Source organism: Lepisosteus oculatus, chromosome 2 (assembly GCF_040954835.1).
Source record: "Lepisosteus oculatus isolate fLepOcu1 chromosome 2, fLepOcu1.hap2, whole genome shotgun sequence".
Classification (NCBI taxonomy): domain Eukaryota; kingdom Metazoa; phylum Chordata; class Actinopteri; order Semionotiformes; family Lepisosteidae; genus Lepisosteus; species Lepisosteus oculatus.
This window is the reverse complement of record NC_090697.1, coordinates 32,251,969-32,275,113: the sequence shown is the minus strand read 5'-3', so window position 1 is coordinate 32,275,113 and position 23,145 is coordinate 32,251,969. Positions and strand designations below refer to the sequence as shown.

The window sequence follows — 23,145 nt, the reverse complement described above, 5'->3', positions numbered from 1 at the left end:
AATATGGAAAACAGTTTCTTTTCATGCTGGACCCCATGTATCGAACACTGGGATGAAACCTGATCCTTAGGAAGTATTAAACAAGGTTTATATTTTAAAAACAGACAGTTTGTGTTGAGATGTATTCTATATTTGTCACTTAATATACAATGTAATCAGTGAACACATAACTCGTTTACTAATCCTTGGGTTAAAAATTAAAACACCAACCACCATTTTTCCAACAAAGGAAAAGGACACTCTTTGCTTGAGCTCTATAACACAGATATTGCTGGTTTATTTTTTTGAATACTATGCTTTTCTCTTTTCTTGTAAATGCAAAAAATGTTCATACTAGTTTTTGTATTGATTTTGCTGCTCTTTAAAACATGAATATACTACCTGGTAATTGAAGTTATCCTGGTGATGAGTGTAAATGAAATGCAAATTTGATTATTTCCATTAGAAATTCAAACAAACATACAGTAAGAATACAAGAAAGAGCTTTCACACAAAAGGAGACCATTTAATCCATTTAGCCCATTTGCTAGTAGCCGATTGATCTCATCCAGCTATTTATTGAAAAAAATAAGTGCATCAACTTCAAAAACATGGATGGGTAGAATGTTCCACACCTCCACAACCCTTTGTGTAAAAAACTGTTCTCAATCTTAAAACCTTTTCCCCACAGTTGCCACTAAGGATCTGTGATCTGTGTTACACTTGATGGTGAATTGATGGTTTGAATTTCTGACAAAAGTGGTATAGTAATTTTTGGCTACCAAGAATCAGTCCAAACAAAAATTAATAAATGTCCACAGATTTGAAGAAAACACTTTAGAATTCTATTAATAACATGATAAAATGTGCCAAAAAAAAACAATCAAAGAGAGAATTATTATAAGAGTGGGTTACAAGAGATGCAGGTAAAAATACAGGCTTAAAATACATTCACTGTAATACTGGGGTTAATGAGTATATCTAGTAAATAACCAGTCTCATATTAACGGCAAGACAAGTAAATTATCAGTGAAGTGAATTAATCTTGATTTACATTTAATAATAGCTGAATTCAGGTGCGTAGAAATGTCAGCATTGAAAATTTCTCTTTTTTGTAGAGGATGTCTTTGGTAAATTCTAGTATAAATATGGTTACTCAGTAGTAAGTTGGACAGCAGTGGTCAGACTCTTGTGAGTAGTTTGGAGTCAAGTTGCCAGGGTTCTGCAGAGCACAGCAAATTGTTTAGGCTGCAGCTTTTAAGTGGCATAATCAGGTGTTGTGGGCATCACCACATGGCACATTCATCATTGGTGGATCACTCTGGCCCTGTCAGTGGATTTAGGACAGGTGGCCTTGAGGAGGCAGACTGAGAGGTGCTGATGTGGATGCAATGCGCATCGTTGGATTTACAGTGGCCCAGTTTGTTTGGAGAGTGAAGACTTCCTGCTTATCAGAATCCTATTTCACCAACATGAAGAATAACTTGAGTCAAAGCAGTTAAGAAGCTCCAGGTTACTTTCAGTTCAAGGCAAGAGAAAGATTATTACTATAATCTTCCTGAAGACTTAATTCTAAGCATATTCATAGCATTGCTGTGTCAGACTGTTGATTCTGAAGAAGTCTTCTGAGACTTTGTGAATGCTTTGAGGATTTTGAATACTTGAACCATCTCCTCTTGTAGTCCTCTGTGGTCAAGATCAGTTTAGTTTGTCAGTGTAGGATATTATGCCAAATCCGGGAATGCATTTGGGTGGCATGATCATTTTGTTACATGGTTATCAAAATTGCAAACAGTATTCTAAATGAGGTCTTACTAGTGCATTGTATAGTTTAACATAATACACCTTGATTTACATTCAGTTTTTTTCTAATGTATATATCATAACTTTCATTTTGACATTTATATTGCTTCCCCACATTGACTAGAAGATGTAAATAATATGTCGGCATATACACAAACATTTTTTTTTCATAGGTAGCCTATGAGGGGTTCAGTTTTTCTTATTGTATACTCTATACTTTGCCTTTGCTACCTGCATATAAAACCTTGCATTTGTCTATCTTAAATAGGGCAAATAGTGCTAATAACAGCCCCATTCTTGCACTGCATCTTTCTTTCTAAATGTAAAAGCTGTCCATTAATTTCATAAAGTAATTACAAAACAATACAGTTGTGTATTGGTTTTCTTGGATTATGTGTTCATTTTTCATTGTTTGCAACATTTAGTATAATGAAAGAGTGGTGTACAGTTCACAAATGTTAGAAATAACAGTTTCTATTGTGTTATTACTTATTACTTGAGGTTAGACATGAGACAAAGGAACACTCAAAATAATTTAAAAACTGATAATTTTACAAAATAAATAAAAATGTTTAGTAACCCAAAATGAATGGATACATTCCCTATTATTCTCCTTAGGATCTAATTTCAACTTCAACTCTTGCCTTGTTTGAAGACCTGCTGCATCCAACAATTCCCTTATGTTCACACCTGCCAGCTTTACTGCTGCAAATAAGTCTGAGCCAGCTTCCAGAAGAATTTGGGAGCTCCCTTCAGTTTGGTCCTGGCTGTGGACCTAACTAAGATGACAAAAAATATGGAAAGTTAAAATATGTAAATATTTACTAGAACATTCTAAAAACATAAAATAATAGATAATCTCATGACATATAATTATCTACAAAGTTTAACATTCTGCAGAAAATATGTAAACAAATAAACTATTCCCTACATACACCAAAATTTATGTTAATCTGTCTTGTAGTCAGTATAAATTAATTCTGGAACAGAAAATGCCAGTGTAACACATAAAATTGTGTTTTCAAATTACTATTACGAACCCCAGCCAATATGGGTATAATAGTTGTAGCACTGTGTTACAACCAGGGCTATCCATTAAAATGTATGGTTGTGAATGAATTTGCTCTGTGAAATTTGATTTGATCTGGGAAATTAAGTGAATACAGATGATAACGAAAGAAAAGAGGCAGACTTTAAAGAGGCAGAATTTAGAGTTATTAACACTTCCTTGTGAAAAGGCTGAATGAAAGAATTAGTGCTTTATATTTGATGTTGTGTGGTGGGTTCCTTTGTCTGCCGTACATCTATGCAGTTCATTTATTTCGGTGACATTTTTAATTTTGTGTTTGTGCTTCAGATGATTTTGTGTAACTGTAATGATTATTTCTTTGGTGAGTGAAGTGATAAAGATGAAGGTGCCTGATGAAGTTTTTCTAGCTCATTTGCCTTCTTTGCCCTGCAGAGCTGGGAGAGAGGCAACGTGAGATCCCCAGTGAGATCTACAATGTCATTAACTCTGAAGAAGGACTCGAAGACCCATTGGTGTTTAATGACCCATACTGGCCAATGCAGTGGGAGCTGGTAGGTTTGTCACAGTGCGATGCTAGCCCTTTAAAGTTACCACGGTGGAGTTCATATTCTATTAAACAATAAAACATACTCATCATTTTAACTGTTTCCAGACCACATTAAGTTGTGCATTATATAACAGAAAGCACTCTTTCTCCTAGTAATGCTTTTTAAAAAGAATACATTTAATTAAAATTTAATGGGGAGGTATGTACATATGCTTATACTGTATGTGCATTTCTTCTGCTACTTGTACAAAAGTTTCATTTATTCTCTTTTATTCTCACTGCTGAACAGCTTCTGAGTTGGTATTTATATATTGCATTTTGGTATTTAACAAATAGAAAATATTATCCTTTCTATATTTTACAATTGTTCATATTTTAGTTCTGGTACAAAATAGGATAAAAAATAAAAACATTTAGAAAAATAAATGTTAAAAAGTAATTTCTTTAAAAATGACTTTGGTATTTATGTTTTCATGCATAGGATGCGTTATAGTCATTTTAACATTTCATAGGGGCACAGATACATGCTCTTAAATCACTAATGATATTTCTAAAACACTAAGAGTTAGTGGCACTGGGCTTCAGTCAGAATTGCTGTGTGAAGAGAGAGAGTGCTGAGAATAGTCATAATTCCCTTGATGAGATTTCAGGATCTATAGGGGGCAATGCAACCTCATTAGTGGAAATGCATGTTGTGTGTTTTTCGTTTCCCTGTAATAATATTCAGATAAAAGTAGTGCCATTAAAAATAAAAACAATGAGATTGCTCATTTAGCAATCTAACTGAATGGTATAATGAAAACTCATAGGTGGGAAAGTATTTAAGGTCAGTAAACCTTAAATTTGCTCTGTAACCTGGAGCACTGTGGCTACATCACTCCCATTGTTTATTTTCATGATTGATTCTGACCTGGAAATGATGTTTTATGAGTGCACTGCTATGTACATATTTTGTGTGCTTTATTCATTTGAAAATAAGAAAGGTTAGAAACAGGAGGAAGTCATTTAACTTCACAGATGATGAAAACATTTTCCCTGACACTCCCTTTGCTTTGAGCATGATTCTTTAGAATAGACTGTGTCCATGATCATACCACTCAAAGCAAATACCACTGAGTAGCAAACACGGTGAATCTGTCATATTGACCTTATACATGAAGTGTGGAGTGCAGACCTTTTTAAACATGATTCTCATTTTTATACACAGAAAACATACACATCATTGAGAATCAGGTGAATACCCTAAGCATTTTATATAATTGGTATGTACTGTATGTGTCTGCTACTCATGAAAGGTAGGGGATATTCAATTAACATTGCAAAAGCCAACAATTCACAAATGTATATGAAAGGATTCAATGGATTAAAGTAAAGAGACATAACATGCATGATGGTTAAACATTTAATTTGCTTTACGAGGTTCAAATTGTTTTCACGGGGTAAAAAAAGTCATTTTTTATATAACAGAAGTAATGGTTTGTGCTCTGTTGATATAGACCAGGGCTCGGTAACCTTTCTGAAGGAAAGAGTTAGATCATGCACTTGTTTTTATAGGTTTGCATGCCATTAATTCTTTTTTAATGTAAATAATTGCCCAACTTATATTTTGCTTTAAAAATTCAATTAAAATCAAATAATTTCTAAAATTATTAAATTAATATGCACGTCTTGCAATATAGAGTGTGGTCCTTGTCCTTGTCCTTGCTTTCACTTGCTGAGTTCTCCAGTCTCAGGCTCATAGCTTGACATATTAAGCAGCACACAAGCCTCTGAGGGTTCACTTGTTAACCTCTACAGGAGGAATGAAGAACTGATTTCATGTGTGAAAATACATGCCATTTTCTTCAAAACGTTCAAAATGTCCAAAAACAGTTGAATTTCACTGTCAGGGACTTCACTCCTGATAGAGAGACAGCGACACTATGATCATTTTCATGTGTGCTTTGCAGATCTTTCGAACTGTGATTCAGTTAGCTGCATTTCAAAATCCTCAATACCCATGCACTGAAACACTGAAAAACTGAAAAATATCATGTCTCTGGTATCAATTCTTTTTGACTTAATCTAATCAGATTAATTTAATCAGAAAAGAAAACATCAGGCCAGGATGATGGAAATCCTGAAATCTGACAGAAAATTCCTATGCCAATTCTCGCATGTACACTATACTGTATATTCAACAACACTGATTGTTTTTGAAAGTCTTTAAGATGTTGAAAACAGCGTAATAATAAGGCATCAATGTTCTGAGTAAAAATGGCGCATTTTGCAAAAAAAACCTTTTAGGTTTTGAAAAGGCACATGAGATTTTGATCTGCACCCTGCTGATGGAGGCTGAGTTCAGCCATAAACATGCTGATGTCCGCAACCCAATTTTCACAGTGCAGTTCAGGGTAGTTTTGACCTTTTTCTGACAAAAAGATCTTGCATCAAGATAGTCTGCAAAGCGAGCCAAAACCTGCCCACGGCTTCACCAACAAACATACAGTAGCTGTGAAGTGGAATGTCCTTGTACGCACTTGTCCATTTCCTGAAGCAGAGTTTGAAACTGTCTGTTATGGCAGGTAGAGCAAAAAGAGAATTAACTTTTTTCACCACTGTAGTCATCAGACTATTGAGCCTGTAATTCATAATTTCCTGATGAATAATACAATAATGTTTTTCTGTGCGGTGACCAATGTGATCTGCAGTGATTTTTAAGAAAACCCTCCTGTTTTATGACCATAGCATGACCAATCAGTCATCAAAGAAAATATTTTCTTAATGTCAATTCCTCTTTGCTCCAAATGATTAATAAACACCGTAACTTTATATTCCCCAGCAGCATGGTTGAAGCAGTCTCAGATTTGCACCATGCTGGCAGCTTCTCATAAGTTATAACATAGGCTGTTATGGCCTGTACTCCTAATTCCTGTATTTAATGAATTACTCTAGTGATCAGCTCTTAGTCTTGACAGCAGTGCATCTAGTACTGTATGTCCACTTTACAGCATTACAGTGACATTTCTGTTTCATTTGAATTGTGACCATAACTCACTTTTCGTGAGTCGTTCGATTGTGTGAATGTGTGGCATTCCAGTACAATTGTCTGTCGATAACGTAGGTAAAGGCATGTTCTCTGTTCTTGGCCATACAGAGGATTTGTTTCTTGTGCCGCTTCCTCTAAGAAGTCAGTAAAGCATGGTTTCCATTTACAGAGAACATTTACATGAGAGAATCTCACCTGGAAACTCATGCTTGTTAAGTGACAACTTGTTTGAGTGAAACTGTTAAAACACAGTGTAAAGGTGGTGTAATAAAGCTGTGATTTGGAGGTGCCTCATACTTGTTATATTTTGATAACTAACTGCTCTTCCCTAAATTATTTTTCAGCTGTCTCTGGTGTTGGAATGGCATGGCATTAATCCAACTCGTTTGTCACATTATACTGTACATTAGTAGTAGTAATCCAACTAGTTTGTCACATTATACATTAACTGAAGACAAATAAATAACCCTGTGGTGCAAACACCTATCCCATGCAGAAAATTTTCATCATGGCTGAAAATCGATAGAGATTGGAGATATCAATCAGACACCTTCCCAAGCTACAAGCTCTTTAACACTTTAAAATTAAATATAGGTTTCCATGCAATGTATCAGTGTGGATTTGCTGTACTTTGTTTGTTCACAAGCCTGTTTCCCGATCTTCTCTCTCAGACGGAAGCCCCCCCACTGAAAAGTCAGAAGCATCCTACTGAGCAAATCATTACATTAATCCTGAAAATTGCTTCTCGAGTTAGAACCAAAATCGAGAGGATCTATCTGTCTGAGGCCTTTGATGACTAGGGTTGACATCCCTTGTATGTCTGTCTGCATATATTTTTGAGATATGGAGATTTATATTCTCCACACTGTGCTGTTATTGTCTTGAGTTTATACATGAACGTCAGCACATATTTTGAAAAGATCCTGATGTTGGTTTATAATCTCTGTGTCTGTACTTTTAGCACTTCCCTACTCTTCCAGCTGACAAATGTAACTCTTTTATATTCTGCAGGATGCAACCTTTTAGATAGCAGAACCATATTTTATTACTTAATATTATTCATGGACATGGTCACTGACAAAGTGGTCGTGTGTCAGTGTCTGTGTGTGCATGTGTGTGCGCCCACATCCACATGGGGAGAGAGTTAAGGTAGCACTGATCCTGCGTCTGTCATTTGAGATCATCTGAAATTCTATGGTGATTTGCTATAGGTTTTAAAAATAAATAAGTCCACTACTCGAGCCCTGAACTGGGTATATAAATGTTATGTTTTTTAAATTTGTGCACATACTGTACAGTATATTGCTACTCATGCAATTCAAAACGTATGCTTCTGTATTGCATTATACATTATTATTATTAGGTTTACAGGCATTACATTGGAGAAAAAATAAAAATGCCATCTTCACAAAAAGCCATGTCTCCTAGACATGACAAGTATATCTAATTACAAACAGATGGGCACTGTAGATTATTATGTAGATAAGGTACAGTATAGTTGTGAAGTGTAAAAGAAACATAACTTTCACTTTGAGAAGCTTGACACTCAAGAGTGAACACTGGCTTGTGAGATGTGTAGCATGCTTCTCAATTGAGAGGCTGGAACACAAGATGCATTTGTGTCTTATTTTTGGCAATTTTTTAATTAAAAGAAAAATCACAGCATTCAATTACTGTCAGTGCCTGTGCCAGGATTGTATTGTAATTCCATAAACAAAAATGCATTTCCCAAAGACAAATTTCACACATGCCAGGAATAAAAACACTAAATGCAATCAAGTCTTTCTATTTTTTTATGCCTGTGCAGTTAATGAACTTGACTCTCTGTTACATACTTGTGGGTGCGTTTTGTGGGGAGAGTATGAGATACGAACATATAATTCTCAAAATATGATTTTCCAAGATCCATCAGTTTATTTTTCACATAGTCCCATGGTGTCCACAGCAGAGCTAGAATTTATTGTAAGAGTGATGCAGCTCCTCCTGTCATGACAAGCTTGCTGACATTAGGAAAATCTCAGTGGTCACAAGTTCTTACACACTGCGCTGCATGTCCTAGTAAACTCAAGCCCCCAAACTCCTGGTAATTGGCCAGTCATACTCCAAGTACTTTTTTCTTCAGAAACCCTAGTCATACTCAGCTAATGACTTTTAGGGCTCGACTTCAGCAGGTTGTACTTGGACTGTAAGCTCAATCTGCTCTTCTAAGGAGTACCTTTTCAGGCTGTGTCCTTCTGCTTCTCTTTATCATGTATTAGCCAGTTTTTATCAAACTCTAACAAAAAATTAAACGAACCATTTTACTGCAGAATGAACGTGAAGGTGCCTGAACAAATAAAAAAAAAAACATGTAATACATCCAGGTTCTAATGCAAAAAAATAGTTCTTAAAATCTAAAAAGAACTTTAAAGTTCACGTTTTACCCTCGGAAATATTTTGTGAGTGCCCTTCCCTCCAGTGCTTCCTGAACAGATGTCATTGTAATCGGAACGAAAAAGAGTTCAGGTAACCTTGACCAATGACACCACAATGCCGTATGAAGAAAGAATTTTCTTTCACACCTTTCGTTTCACCCGCTGTTCCATACTGCTGCTCTATAAAAGGCGGTGCTGTTGAATTTTCTGTGGATCTTAGCTGGGAACACGTGTCAGATCAAAAGATTGCCCTGGATTTACAGAGCTGTCTTCTTAACAAGCACATGAAAGGCCAGATCAGAGAGAATATAAGATTTTAGGCAGCTTCTCAACACATAGCAAATACACTCAGGCAATTCTATTTTGTGTATAGGTTTTGTTCAAGTACCATGGCTAGAAACATTTCATTGTGTTGGTAATTCATCTCTTTTGTTATTATTGACACTGTGTATGTGCCTTTTGTTTTGTTTTTACATAGTTGCAGTTGTGTCTTTTGCTGTTATAACAAAGTCTAATACTGTACTTTGCTGCTGCTTTGCCATTTTTCCATTTTGCTTTGCCCTAAGTAGGAATACTAAATCATGTTGTATCTATTATATGGAAACACTATAAAACTATTTCAGAATATCTCCTTATTTGTTAGTCTACTGGCAGGAAAATGTCAGGTAAATGGTATTTTTTGTAGTTCCTACACACCCTATCTGTGCACAAGAAGTGTTGTTGTTGAGTGCAGAATTCCATATTCCTTGCTGGCACTTCAAAGACAGTGTTTGCAGCTGAGCCCTAGAGACCTGTATATACAGTAGCACTTCACATTGGGGGCCTTGATGAAACTTGGCAATTAGCTAAAAAATTAGGATGAAAAGTTAAAATTGAAAAAGTTATGAAAGGCAGCTCACATCTAAGAAATTTAATGTTTGGAATTGAAAGGTGTAGAAACTACGCATTGCAAACACCAGGGGTAGTGTTAGTGATCGTCCCAGCCTATCAAGCCATGAAAAGGAAACTTAATTGTTTGCTGTGTTTTAAAAACTATGTAACCGTTTTTGTGGCGCTCTGTCTTGTTCTAACCCTAAATTGTAAATTACTTACTTAGGATATATATTTGTTAGTATACTGTATATAAAATAGTTCTTTTTTATTTTACAGTGGTTTACTGTATCGGCTTGCATTGACTGCAAAGTAACAAGTAAGAGTTAATTCCCTTCCACCTAAAGAAGGCTCAACAGTTTAAATGTTTCTACTTTTCAGCATGGCATTAACTGTTAATGATTCATTTTTGCAGTAAAGAGATGGCTTGCAATCAGTTATTTTAGGGGCTGAAGTATCAAGTTTGAATCATTTTATCTGGTCTTTGTCCTAAATTAGAACACATGATAACGGCGCAAATATGCATATGTTAATATAAATAGCTGTTAGAATCTGAACATTGAAGGCAAGGTTGATGCTAACTGACACAAAAATGTTTTTATACTACAAAGCAATTTTTGCAGACATGCATTCCATGCACTGGCTTTGGCAACCAAAACTAGCAACAGCAGTTAGCACACAGTTTGGATCATGTTCTCTTCATCATCATCATCATCATCCTGGTCTGAACAGATTCTTTTGAAAGGGAAATTGCACACTTTTGCACTGTCAAAACTGCACCAGAGACAATCATGGGCAAGAAAAAAACAGATGCGCTGTCATAAAAGTACAACAGGATCAGCAAGGGAGGGATACCTAAAAAAGGAGACAGAAATCACAAAATACAGGAAACAAAAGTGAAAAAACAAATATAAAGAAAAAAACCTAGCATTGTTTTTGTTTTACTGTGCCTCTTTAAAAGTGAGGATTGTCTGATTGGATGTGCGTGTGCATTGTGGATATTCAACAGGTTCAAGCCCTCAGAATAAGCCCTTCGTTTTTTTTTTAAATGGTGGTCTTTTTTTAAACACCTCTGGCACAGAACGTGAACATTTCTGCATTTGTTTTTTAAGAACTGCAGCAGAAAACAACAAATTGATTTTGGACAAGGAACAATGGAGAAAACAAAAGTGTTATGTTCTTTATAGAAGCGGGTGTGTCAGCAGACCAGCAGTAATGTGGCAAGTCGCTGAATCTCTTCAAAGACATGGGGCTTTCATTACATGTACTGTATGAGTCATGACACTCTGTCTACTGTGCTTTGTGACATGACATGACATGTTCATTTAAGAACATAAGGAAGGTTATAAATGAGAGGCCACTCACCCCATCCAGCTCTTTTGGTAGTTACCAGCTAATTGATCTGATGATGTCATTCAGCCATTTCTTGATAGAAGCCAGAGTATCATCTGTACTACAGTACATGGAGTGAAAATGAATTTGCCCAATTTCTAGGGGGTTTCGAAAGATTTCTGTCAAAATAACTTCCTGCTTCCAAGATTAATGACCTGTTTTCTAATGTACTTTTAAACTGCTGAAGTGTCTACTTATAATAGTTGTCATGGAAATGATTTGCACTCATGTGATTGATAAGGCTATGGTTTTTCCTGCTATGTTTTGCAAAGTTTCACAATCACAATCATAAACTGAAGAAGAGATTGATCTTTTTCACCATTTTGCAAAGGATGGAGAAAGTTCTATCACACCTTACAATTCCAAATACTCCTGTTCTGTTTTTTACTTATTTCTATCCTGAATTTTATTCAAGTAATATGCTTTCTGTTTCCTTGTACTAAATGGAATTTGTGTTGGTTAAAAAAGGCAAAAAATATTTTGTAGACAGAAGCTGGTTACTCTTTTTGGTTCCTCTGAAAATTATATTGGGATCATCTGACACAGCATGTTTGAATAATTGTCTTCTCCCAATTTAAGATCAAATTTTCTGTTCCTTTCCTAATATAAATGAAATGTGCAAAGTAACAACTGAAGAAACATCATAATAATTCATTAATTGCATTTATAATTACTTTTTATCTCAAAGATTCTCAAAAATCTTTCTATATAGAAGGGGATTTCAACCACCACTCAAATACAGTGTTATGCAACCTCACTGCACTGCAGATCAGATAGAGAATACATTTCTTCAGCAGAATTAAATGGTTACTTTGGGCCAGGAATTTAACCAATACACCAGAGTAAACAGTGGCATGGGATCTTTAAAGGCACAGGACCTTCATCATCTGAAAAATGAGTATTAGACAGGTCATTTGTTTGTTAATTCTGATCCAGGGTTCAGGGAGAAGAGTGTCCACTAGTCCACCCACAGCTCTCCTTATGATGTCAGATCTGACAAAATCAGGCTATAAGGTGGTAATGCCACTGTCGAAAATACCATGAGTCTATGGTGATGGTGTTTGTGGCCTTTTTTGTCCAAGCTGAAGAAAGGGGGTATTTAACCCCCTTACTAACTGTTACGTCCCAGTGTGTGTTCTGTGTGTGTTTTTTCTGTTATGTCCACACTGCTGACCCTTGATTGTTCTCCCTTCCCCATTGGCCAACCATCACACCAATGTTTCAATATGATGTCATCATCAATCAGCCTCATTTTATTCATCAGAACTCATTTTATTCACTATTTAACATGGAGGCTTTCAGGAAGAAGAGGCCTTTCGTTTGACTTCGGTCCCGTTTGGTTTTGGTTATCGCTTCGCTTCTGGTTATTGCTTCGGCTGGTTTGTTGGTTTGTTTTGCTTTGTGTGTGTGTATTTTCGTATAGCTTCGGCTTTGTTGTTTTGTTGGTTTTACGTTAGTTTCTTTGTACTTTCATTTGTTTGTGTGTTCATCCTTGTTTTGTCATTACCTTGCCCCAGTGTTACATGTTCAACTTTTGTGTTCTTTTGTACCCTGCTCCTGTTTATTACTCTTGTTTTCCCTTATTTGTCTTTCTGGTTCACTTGTGTTTTTGTGTGAACTTTTGTATATAAGGTTAGTTTACGTTGTTGGGTACACTTACACACTTAGTTGATTTTGTATTAGTACACTAGGTTAGTACGGGTGAGTGCCATTTGTCTTGTATGGTTTTGGGTAGTCAGTGCAGGTTAGCTAGGGTGTTGAAGACGCCGAAGACCATGTGTTTCGGGTTTTCTTTTGTAGTCAGATTAGCTTTCCCTCACTGTCCTAGCCAGCTCCATTTTGTTTGTTATTTTCTTTTCTTTGGCAACACTCTAGTTCCTTACCCTTATCACGCTTCCTAGTCCCTCACCAAAACCCCCCTGCTTCCAAAAGAATTATCCTAAATGTTACACTCCTTTTCCCCTAGACACTTGGGGTCGTAACACTAACACAGCAGTGTGCAGTGCTTAGTGTGGTCCTATCTGCAAGGTGGGGCGCTGCTGTTATATCCTTGAGCAAAGTACTTCACTCAGGTACAGTAGCTTTAGTAAAACACCCAGCTATATACAGTACTATATGTGGATAAAAATGTGAGTTGCTTTGGATGAAAATGTAAGTTGCTGTGGACAAAAATGTCAGCTAAGTAAATGAATAATAACAAGTGTTGGGACTCAAGATGAATGTGCAACTAACTGAAAATGATGAAACAGATCCTTGTGCTGTGGGTGGACCTGGATGTTTGCGAGACAGAATCGCGTTATATATATATATATCTGAGAGACAATTGCATGATTATTTATTTTTTTAATGATATGACTAGCATGGACCAGATTTAAAGTGACCCACCATTAGAAAAATCTCTAAATGCCTGACTGATAGCTCAGACAAGTGCCACATCTGCTATACAAAAAGTGTGATTCTTTGGAGCAGAACTTTCTGAGAAGAAATGTCACCGTTACAGTCACATCTTACCCATTATAGTACCTGTTAAATGTTCCCTCCAACGCTCCTTTTCATAACTACACTGTAAACAGAGACTGAGAGGCATTAGTCCTACTGATCCAAGAAACATAACATGAAATGTGTGGTTGGACCCAAAATTTAAATCATTGTACGCGCATTTTTATACTCCTAACACACAAAACCGAGAGAACATACAGGACCTTTACAGAGAAAGCCAGTTCTTCTCTGCATGGGGTTTGAATACTTCTGAGTGTTTTGGGGAGTGACATTGTGACCGTCGTGACATCACCGCGCCCAAACTACCTCCGCTACACCATCACCACAACATCATCACTTGGCTTTGAACTGGACTTTCATTGTGATATTTACAATTGCAATTACCAAACAGTTCTTGGCACTACACTGTACTAGGCCCATTTTTTAATTCAGTATATGTTTGTAAGAATCATATTTAATAATAAATCTATTACAAAATCACAATGTTTCCATAATATTTCCTTTTCCTTTGCACACAATTTACCTATTCCTAGGACTAAAATATTAATGAAAACATAAATAAGTAACTATCCATATTTGAAGGTGTTTATAGTTTGCACGCATTTAAGTCTGCAGGTCCAGTATTTATGGTAGCTTGAAAAATATTTGTATTCTATTACCACCTTTACTTTGTTGGTTCCCACAGTTGCTTTGTGATCGAATCACACTCTTCTAGGGCTTTGGGGAGACCAAGCTTAGTTTTCTTCCATACTTAGTGTTTTAAAATCTGTGTTGTATGTAGTGCTCTTCTGATGTACTGTATGGGACATTGGTATATGCTTGAAATAAAACACATCTGTCAGTCCTAGTGTTCTGTTCCTTCGTTTGTGTTCTGTTGTTTACAGGATTGACACCGATTCCATCTTTTCATGCTGCTGGTTTTTTATCAATGTACAGTATATCAGCTAATACTGAGAACTACGAAGTCTAGTTAAATTGGACTATTTGTAATATTATGCATAGGTTTTATAAACTGTTTCAGCAGGGTAAAAGTTTGTAAAAGGAGTACTTTAAACCCGTTTATGGAGTAAAAAAAAACAGGGCTTAAGTCGAGTTTCAAAAGTAGCTGATCCAGGAACACAATACTTCAGTAAGAATGGTAGCCTTGATTCTTGCACCAGTTTTTGGGCTAACAAGCTGAAGGTGCCAAATGAAATTATTCTCGGACCTTAGTGAAATGATTTGCTGGAAGGGTAGTATTTTGGGTTGCACTCCTTTATTTATTGTGTGTACTATGGCTGTGGCTGTGAATATAGCTCAAGCTATGCAGCCAAGTGATTGAAGTCAGTTACCTGTTTCTTTCAAGAAACAGCTGGATGAGATCTTCAGATCAGTAAGCTACTACCTACCAAACAGACTAGTGGGCTTAATAGCTTCCTCTCGTTTAGAACAGTTAGTAAATTCTTATTCAAAATTACCTGTCACTGTAATGGAAGCCCATCTATTTCTTAATGGGAATTGCTTCTACTTTTGAACCACAGAAGAGAACAAATTAAACTGTCAAAATAAACCATCAGTGTTGGAGGGTAGGTAAGATCAATATGAAAATATGGGTAGTTTTACAGTAACAATTTGTTTGCTAATTGGACCCTTGAAGAAATGTAGAAATCTGTAGAAATTCTTAATATAGAAGCTTTGGGGCACAATGTGATCACATTTCTGTTTCCTCCAAGGGCTCCTGCCCTCCTTGGCCCTGAGATTCCTAGGAGTGGACCATTCAGTATCAGTGATATCAAGACAGGCCAGCATGCAGTGATGCCAGGAGAGGGAATGTGGAGGCTGTCTATGTAGTGCTAACAACAGCAACTGTGGGTGCAGACAGACCAGCCTGTCAGAGCTGTATCTGCTGCTGCGGGAGTCCCAGATTACAGTCACTGTCCAGCATGAGTACTAAATTTGAAAATGGAATATAACTACTGTACTGTGACTAACTCCCAAAATTAAGATCCCATATTCTTAAGCAGCAAATTAAAACAGACTAGCAAGCAATTTTTCACATGATGCATTGTAGGAGATATCATCCTTTACAGATCAGTTTTTAACATCTAAGAATGACTTTGAATCCACATATTCATTTATGTGATCTCCTGCTCTTTAATTTAATCTGTTAAGCAGACATTCACTCATTCATTTCACACTAAACACGCAATTTTCTATGGAAAGACACAAATGCTTTTTTAAAGGTTGTTCAAATGTTTCTAGTGAACAGTACATGTCTAGTAAAATGACAAAAACAATGATATTGCAATTAACATATTATTTACTGTAATAATAATAACAACTATGATTATTATTGTTTGGTGGGCAATTCCTAGTACATAGGAAGGCAAATAATGTATTCAATAGTGTATTAAATGCCCATTGTCAGTCCTGAGATTCTGAGATTTCTAGGTTTCTATCTGTTTTCTAGCTGCTTTATCCAATATAGGAATGGAGCCTAGCATGCAAGCAATGGGCACAAGGCAGGATATACCCTGAATGGGACACCAGGGCATCACAGGGCAAATATAGGTACCCACTCACACCAGGGTTTTCCCAGAACCCCGTTAACCCACCAGTATGGCTTTGCACTCGGCAAGGAGTCTAAAGCACCTGGAGAAACATGGAGCACCGGGAGGAAACCAGGGAAGAACATGTAAACTCCAACCAGACAGCACTCTAAGGAGATTTAATCCGGGGCCCCATTATTATTATCACAGGAGATCAGTTATTAAAAGGTAAATACTCAGGCTTGACTTCAGATTCTACGTCTGGTCTACAATGTCAAAGGTTAGCAGGAGAAAGCCTGACAAATAGCACATATCACTGGTTTTCTGATAGAACATGTTCCATTATCACACTACATTACTGTATATATTATACACTCTTATAATTTATATTGGAACCCTTATATTTTGTATATAAACTCTTTTTAATTATAGGGCAATATGTCCTATTTCAGAGACATTTTTGCATGGGCTAACCCTGATTGATAGAAAATCTCAATTTTTCTATACTGTATACATACAGTATGTTAAAACATTAATCATAGTACCACATATCAGGATCCAGTGATTGAATGTTTGGGAAGAATGCACAATAAAGCATTGGAGATACATTAAATAATAATATTCTAAACCTGTAAATAACTTAATGTTCCTGTATCCTGAACTAATTTATTGGGGAGCACACACACACACCTGCCTCAGTAATACATTTTTCTACATGATTTTGTTTAAAGTCACTGTTCTTTCAGCATACTATGCTCCACTTTCTATTTACAATACAGCAGTTTATCTTTTCTGCAAGCTACTGATTGCAAATGAAGTGCAGACTAAAAGGGTTGGGGGCCTGTTATCCCCAATCTTTTGTGTTTCACTTCAGTCACTTATTGCCCATTAAAGAAGAAATGCTATGTTAATGCAAAGGAAAAAAAAAATCAATGCTACTCAGATCAGTAGCTGTGGGGAAACAGTGCAGCAGCTGGTTTGCAAACAGCAAGCCCACACAGATCAATGAAATTACAAGCTAAATCTGCTGATGCTCACAAACTGCTCATGCCTTTGTGATGTCTAACCTTTCTCAAGTTCAAGATCTTTGGAAAGCCAACACAGAAAAGAAATGTGCCATGGGCGTGCATATTTATATTGTTTTTAGGAAATTTGTCTTATATTTTATTATACCTGTATGGCCTACAGTGGAAGCTGATAATTACATGATCCTGTCTTATTGTTTCATCCTGTATTTTGTAAAAGACTATCAGTCGTTATGAAAATCACACCCAAAGCTTTCTAGCTACTCTTAGACACAAAAATCAGAAATCCTCCTGGTCAACTCTGTGATATTTGCCATGACAGATTTAATGACACATCGCTATTTAACTGGGTGACATTTATTTTAAATGCTTCTGACAAAAGGTTCATAATACACATATTTCCGATGTCCCAAAACTAATTCATTTGTGGACTGGACTAGCACAAAATGTTAGTTTGGAGATCTTATTGAAAAATAAAATCTCTGCACCTCCAAATTAACATTTTTTGTGTAAATACAGTAGACAGATGGGTAATGTATAGCCTACTGTACTTCATTTCACACTTAATACTCTGTGAAATTCTCCTGTGGTCAAAACATTTTTAACTTGTTCACCCATAAAATGTATCAGATTTTAAAATTGTTGAAAAGGCTGAATGTATCTGGTACTGTATGGTGTGAGCTACAGTATGTCAATGAGGGACAGTAAAGGTTTTTGTGACAAACTGCAAAACAGAAAATGGTAAACGCTGCAGAGCCAGATGACATTAAATCAAGAGTTGACAAAATACTTGGCTTATTAAAGTTTACATTGGCATTTCTGGAATTATTACTGGTAGATAATAAATAAACCTGCTCATCTTCTACTGCTCGAAGATTTAATATTAAATACTAAAGCTTTGTAAAATTATAGTTCTTAGTTTAAAAAAAATACTTGCAGAAAAAGAAAGTACTCCTTATTGACATCCTGCATCATAATATTCAGAATTATATCTCTAATAGTATATGGGTGTTTTATAGTAAAATTATGATATAAAAGATTACACAAACATTCCATTACATAATTAATTATTAATTAGATCCAAGTCATTAATGTTTAGCTGTTGATATAATGAAGGGTGTCATTTCAAGAAAGGAACTCACAAAAAAGGCTTTTGCATTAATCAGAGGACAAAATAAATGTTTTAATGTAAAAATATATTTGTATCATTGTACTTCAGTATAGGCCTACTTATCCCTCTAATTTCAAAAGATCCCAAACTACAAATAATTGGTAGTTTGGACCAATGTTTTATTTATATATACTGTACTGTGTATAGCATGTCCGAACTAGAATCTGTGTCCAATGATTGAGTTAAGATCTTAATATAAAAAAGCCAGAAGGATTACCATCCCTTATTTTATAATGCCAAAGCAGAAATACAATTCTGTGTAAAATATAGCAAGTAAATAAGACAACTGAAGGATAAAAAAGCCCATTTGTTATTTTTCATACAGTATTTCAAACAATGTGCTAGTGAGTTGCAGAATATATAATTTAACAACTGTATGTATTAACAAAAGAAGTGATGATTTATAATATTAAAATGTTATTAAAGCATGAAACCATTTTATTTAATGCGACTGTGCCAGAAACAGTATAGACAAAATGGGCATAAATATTTACTGATATTTGGACATTGATATGAGGGTGAATATTTTTTGTGGGAACAGCAGAACATATAAAAGGAATGTTTATAGTGCAGCATGAATAAGGTTGTAATCTATGATTTACTGCTGGAGACAGACAACATTTCTTGGCACGGTTGATTGTAGATTGCAAGTAAAAGCTTCATATACAGTACTTGTTATATCCAGATGACAAGTAAAACAAGAAAAGCTTACTTAGCACCCTATTACAGTACCTATGTTCTCTAGAAGAGAATAAACAAATATATTTAAAATATTAAAGCAAACCTTCTCACTACAGTATGTTATTTCAGTGTTTGGCTGCTCAGTTATTATCTTTTACTGCTGTTCTAAGCATACTGTATTGAAGATGGAAGATCTTTGTAGGTTGTATAACTTCTACTTTTTAATGTGATACTCTAATATACACTTTTCTTTTCCTTTAAAAGTCAGCCTTTGGGGGTAATAACATGTGGAGCAACTGAGCTTTCCAGTCTAATGTAATTATAAAGAGATTTTCAAGGCTTGTGTGCCAATCTTCTAGTGGCTTACCAGTGACATAGTGTTTAACCTCTTAAAGATCCCCTGAGAGGTGAACAGAGATACAAGGATAAAGACTGGCATACTGTATATATTTTATCTTTGAATGTAAAACATTGAGAACTCAAGTTACTTATCTGAGCTGTTTATGCTTCATTTAATGAATAAGGAATAAAAGATTTTACCCCAGCATGTGTGAAGTCTGGGAATATTTCACAGAGTTTAATACAAATCAAAACATTTTTTAAAAGATTGTTGTCATTATTAAAAGCAAAAAAAAAGTGCTTGAAAACAAACCTTGTAACTGTACTGTATGTCTGGGTTTGCATTCTTCTGATAGGAATTGTAAAATGTTTTCTCTCACTCAACAATCCAGTAAAGGTCATTGGCGAAGCAAAGCTAAAGCAATTATGAAGTGCACAGAAAACAGCTGCAGTGGATTGATGTCTTTTTTCACCTCTCAAAGACATTCTGCATTTCTATGTACAACTACTACAGCATAAATACTTTACATACCAGATTCATGGCAAAGTTGTCACTGCAAATTATTGTTTTCCAGGTTTATGAAAGCCTGTACATCAAGGTTCACTATTATCTGAGCACTGTGAAAAAATTCCCAATGTGAATGAAATTCACAATGTTCATTGAATAAGCCTATTAACAAGCAATTAAGGTAGTTACCTCAAAGCTCTTAAGGGTAGCAGAGATCACACTGTGTAGCTTGAAGTAGCTGTTTTGTTGTTGTTAATACAGACCTATCAGATAGTGCTGTTTATTGAACACCTTATAAAAATGAAGCCTATCACTTCCTCCTTGGATCCTACTCCCTCTATAGTTATTTGTTCGAGCACCGCTTTAATGTGCTCTGTTATTACCAATAGTATTAGTTCTTCTCACCATGCACCATACTGAAGTAGAACCTGCATTTTCAAATGAAGCAGTGTTAAAATCAATGCCGAAGAAGTCCACCCAAAACTAGGCAGGTGAGCGGCTACTTTATATGTCCATTTCTAATTTTCCTTTATTTTCCAAAAAAGAGCATGTGGTAGCTCCTCAATTAGAGGAGCATTTAACAAAGTTTATTTGAGTAATTTCAGCCCAGTTTCCTCACCAAGACTGTAAAGAAGCAGCTCTCATTAGAAAAATTAATGGCTTTCTGATAGTTCCACGTTATGGATTCCTTTCTGTTTTGTTTTATTTGATCTTAGTGCTGCATTTTATGCAGTTTACCACATTATTTGACTGAAAATGTTCAGTGTTGGTATCTCATTCATTGCCCCGGACTGATTTGATTTATATTTGGTAAATGCCGTTCTGTCCTTCTTGGTAATTGTTCTTCTTAATGTGAATTCCTTCTGGTGTGCCACAGAGCTCTGCTTTGGAACCCTTGTTATTTATATAATCATTGGTATCTAAGTCAGTTCCAGTGCCAGAACCCTGGGTCTTGCTGTGGATTTTTTTTATTTTAACACTGATGTTTAATTTTAACATTGTTGCCAGATATGTTCATGTTTTCTTTTGGGTCTCCAACTCAAGCAAGTCTAAACAAAACAGTTATCACACATGCGTTAAATTATGGTGAATTTTGTCAGTCAGGAAACTCTTACAATACAACTATACAACTATGAGAGAGCTGTCTGTCAAATCCTTTGTCCACACTCTCTTTATTTATAGTTATCCAAGAAGGCAAGTTTCAAGGAAGTCAAGTTTGTTATCAAACGCTTTGTTACATTATCTTTTCTCCTGCTTGCAGTGTATCCCACTGCCGCCGTCACCCCAGTTCACAGTTCTCGGGCTGCCTAGCCTGGGATGTAGGCATCACATTGTCTTCTGGTTTCCAGAGCTGAGCTCTCGATTGACATAATTAAGCAAATAATTGGTCCATTTATAACAAGTTATCACATCTCCCAGGTCTCTGCTCATTGACTTTTTACACCTGCCTTTTAAAACTGGAGGACTGTAGCCAGGACCAGCTTTGCAGTCCTCTCTGTTACATTAGACTGATACAGGTGCTGAGATACAAAATGCTCCTGACGAAAGGCTATGACACTCTTCATTATACAAGTATGTAAACAATATACACAGAGGCTTGCGAATGTATTTACTTGTTCCAATGATGTCTAATTTTGTTGATGATAACTATAGCAAAGAACTATAAAAAGAAAAATTGAAAACTAAAATATACTGTATTGATTGTGTAAGTATTCATCTCCCAAGTCAGCACCTAGTGGAGGCACATTGGTTAGCAATTTCAGCTGTATGTTTTTTGGATATGTTTTTACCAACTACCAACTCCATTCTTTGCAAACTTGCCCGAGCTCTGTCATATTGGTTGGGGATAGTTGTGGGAAGGCAGTTACTTGCCATAGATTTCCTATAGGATTAAAATCCTTTGACTGGGGCCACTCAAGGATCTTCTCATCCTTCTTGTTAACTCACTCCAGACTAGGTTTAGCCTTGCTTTTGTAATTTTCTTGCTGAAAGGTGAATTTTCATTTTCATATAGGCCGTTAGCATGCTGAGGCAGGTTTTTCTCTTTTATTTGTTTGTAGATTTCTTCATTCATTTTGCCCTCATTTTGACAAGCTTCCTATTTCCTGCAGAGGAGAAGTGGCACCATAGGTTCACATGCTCTTGACTGGGTGACACACTGTGTTGAGGTTGTACCAGAAGTTGATCAATTTTCTATTGTCTGTCCACAAAACATTTTACCACATGTTTGCAGTGCCACTTAACTTGTTTGTTATAAACTCGGTATTGGATTTAAGATGTGGTTGCCACTTTACCATAGATGCCATGTTTGTGGAAGGACCAGAATATTGTTGAGTCATCTTTCATCTCATTGTTGACATTTTCTCCCATCTCAGCCATTGAACTCTTACGCTCTCACATGTTTATTCCTTGCCCGGCTGCTAAGTTTGGGTAAATCTAGACAGTGTCTGTGCTGTATGTTAACACCTTTCACTTCTTAGTGACAAACTTCATTCTGCTGAAAAGCATATTCAGTGCCTTTTTTAAACCCTTCTCACTATCTGTGTGTTTCTACAGTTTTATCCCTAAAATCTAAAGCTCCATGGTTTTCGTGGCTGAATGTCTGCTTGAAATTTACCACCTTCCTGAGGGAACTTACAGAGACCAATGTATTTATACTGAAATCATGCAGTATGAAGTACTATAATTACACACTGTACAGACAGAGACCACACTGATAAATCACTCAACTAATTGTGTCAAAAGGTAATGATTTTTTGTACCTCAACTACTGTACAAAAATGCCATAGCAAAGGTCATGGAAATGTATTCAGTCTTCACATTTTAGTTTTTGTTCCAAAATGTTTTGTTCTCTACTGTTTTTGCTGACGTTTAGCTTGTTTTACCAGTATAAATCTGAATGCTATGCTTGGACTTTCAAGTTTTTAGTAAAGTATTCATTTAAAAAATAGATACATAATTTCTCATTTATCAACAAAATGGGATGTTTTTAGAAGAAAGTGAACTTTTTTCACTGTACTGTATACTGTATATTCTAGCCAATAGTCATATTTTTTTAATTGCAGTGAAATGTATGCCTTTGAATATTTCCCTTTAGTATATCATGTTAAAATGAGTGAAGTTTAAAATAGTGAAATCACAATAATATGTGGTAAAATACTAACAGGAAAAGCATCAGTGCAAAGCAAATTAGAAATATGATGTGAGCATAGCAAAACCATGGGAAAACTGCAAAAATACTTCGGGAATTCATACTATGTTATTGTACACCATGGTATTTTTTTCATAGGGAAAATATTGATTTTCATGTCGGAAACACATCTTTCACTTG

At 35.8% G+C, this 23,145-nt stretch overlaps 1 protein-coding gene across 2 annotated transcripts in view; it reads left to right on the top strand.

Moving 5' to 3' along the window:
* Window positions 1-23,145, top strand: part of LOC107078452 (PC3-like endoprotease variant B) — a 353,320-nt gene that overhangs the window by 100,072 nt on the left and 230,103 nt on the right. For both annotated transcript variants that reach the window (XM_015355975.2, XM_069178602.1), the window contains exon 5: window positions 3,245-3,363. In XM_015355975.2, coding sequence (XP_015211461.2) covers window positions 3,245-3,363 — 119 coding nt within the window. The remainder of the gene's footprint in view (window positions 1-3,244; window positions 3,364-23,145) is intronic.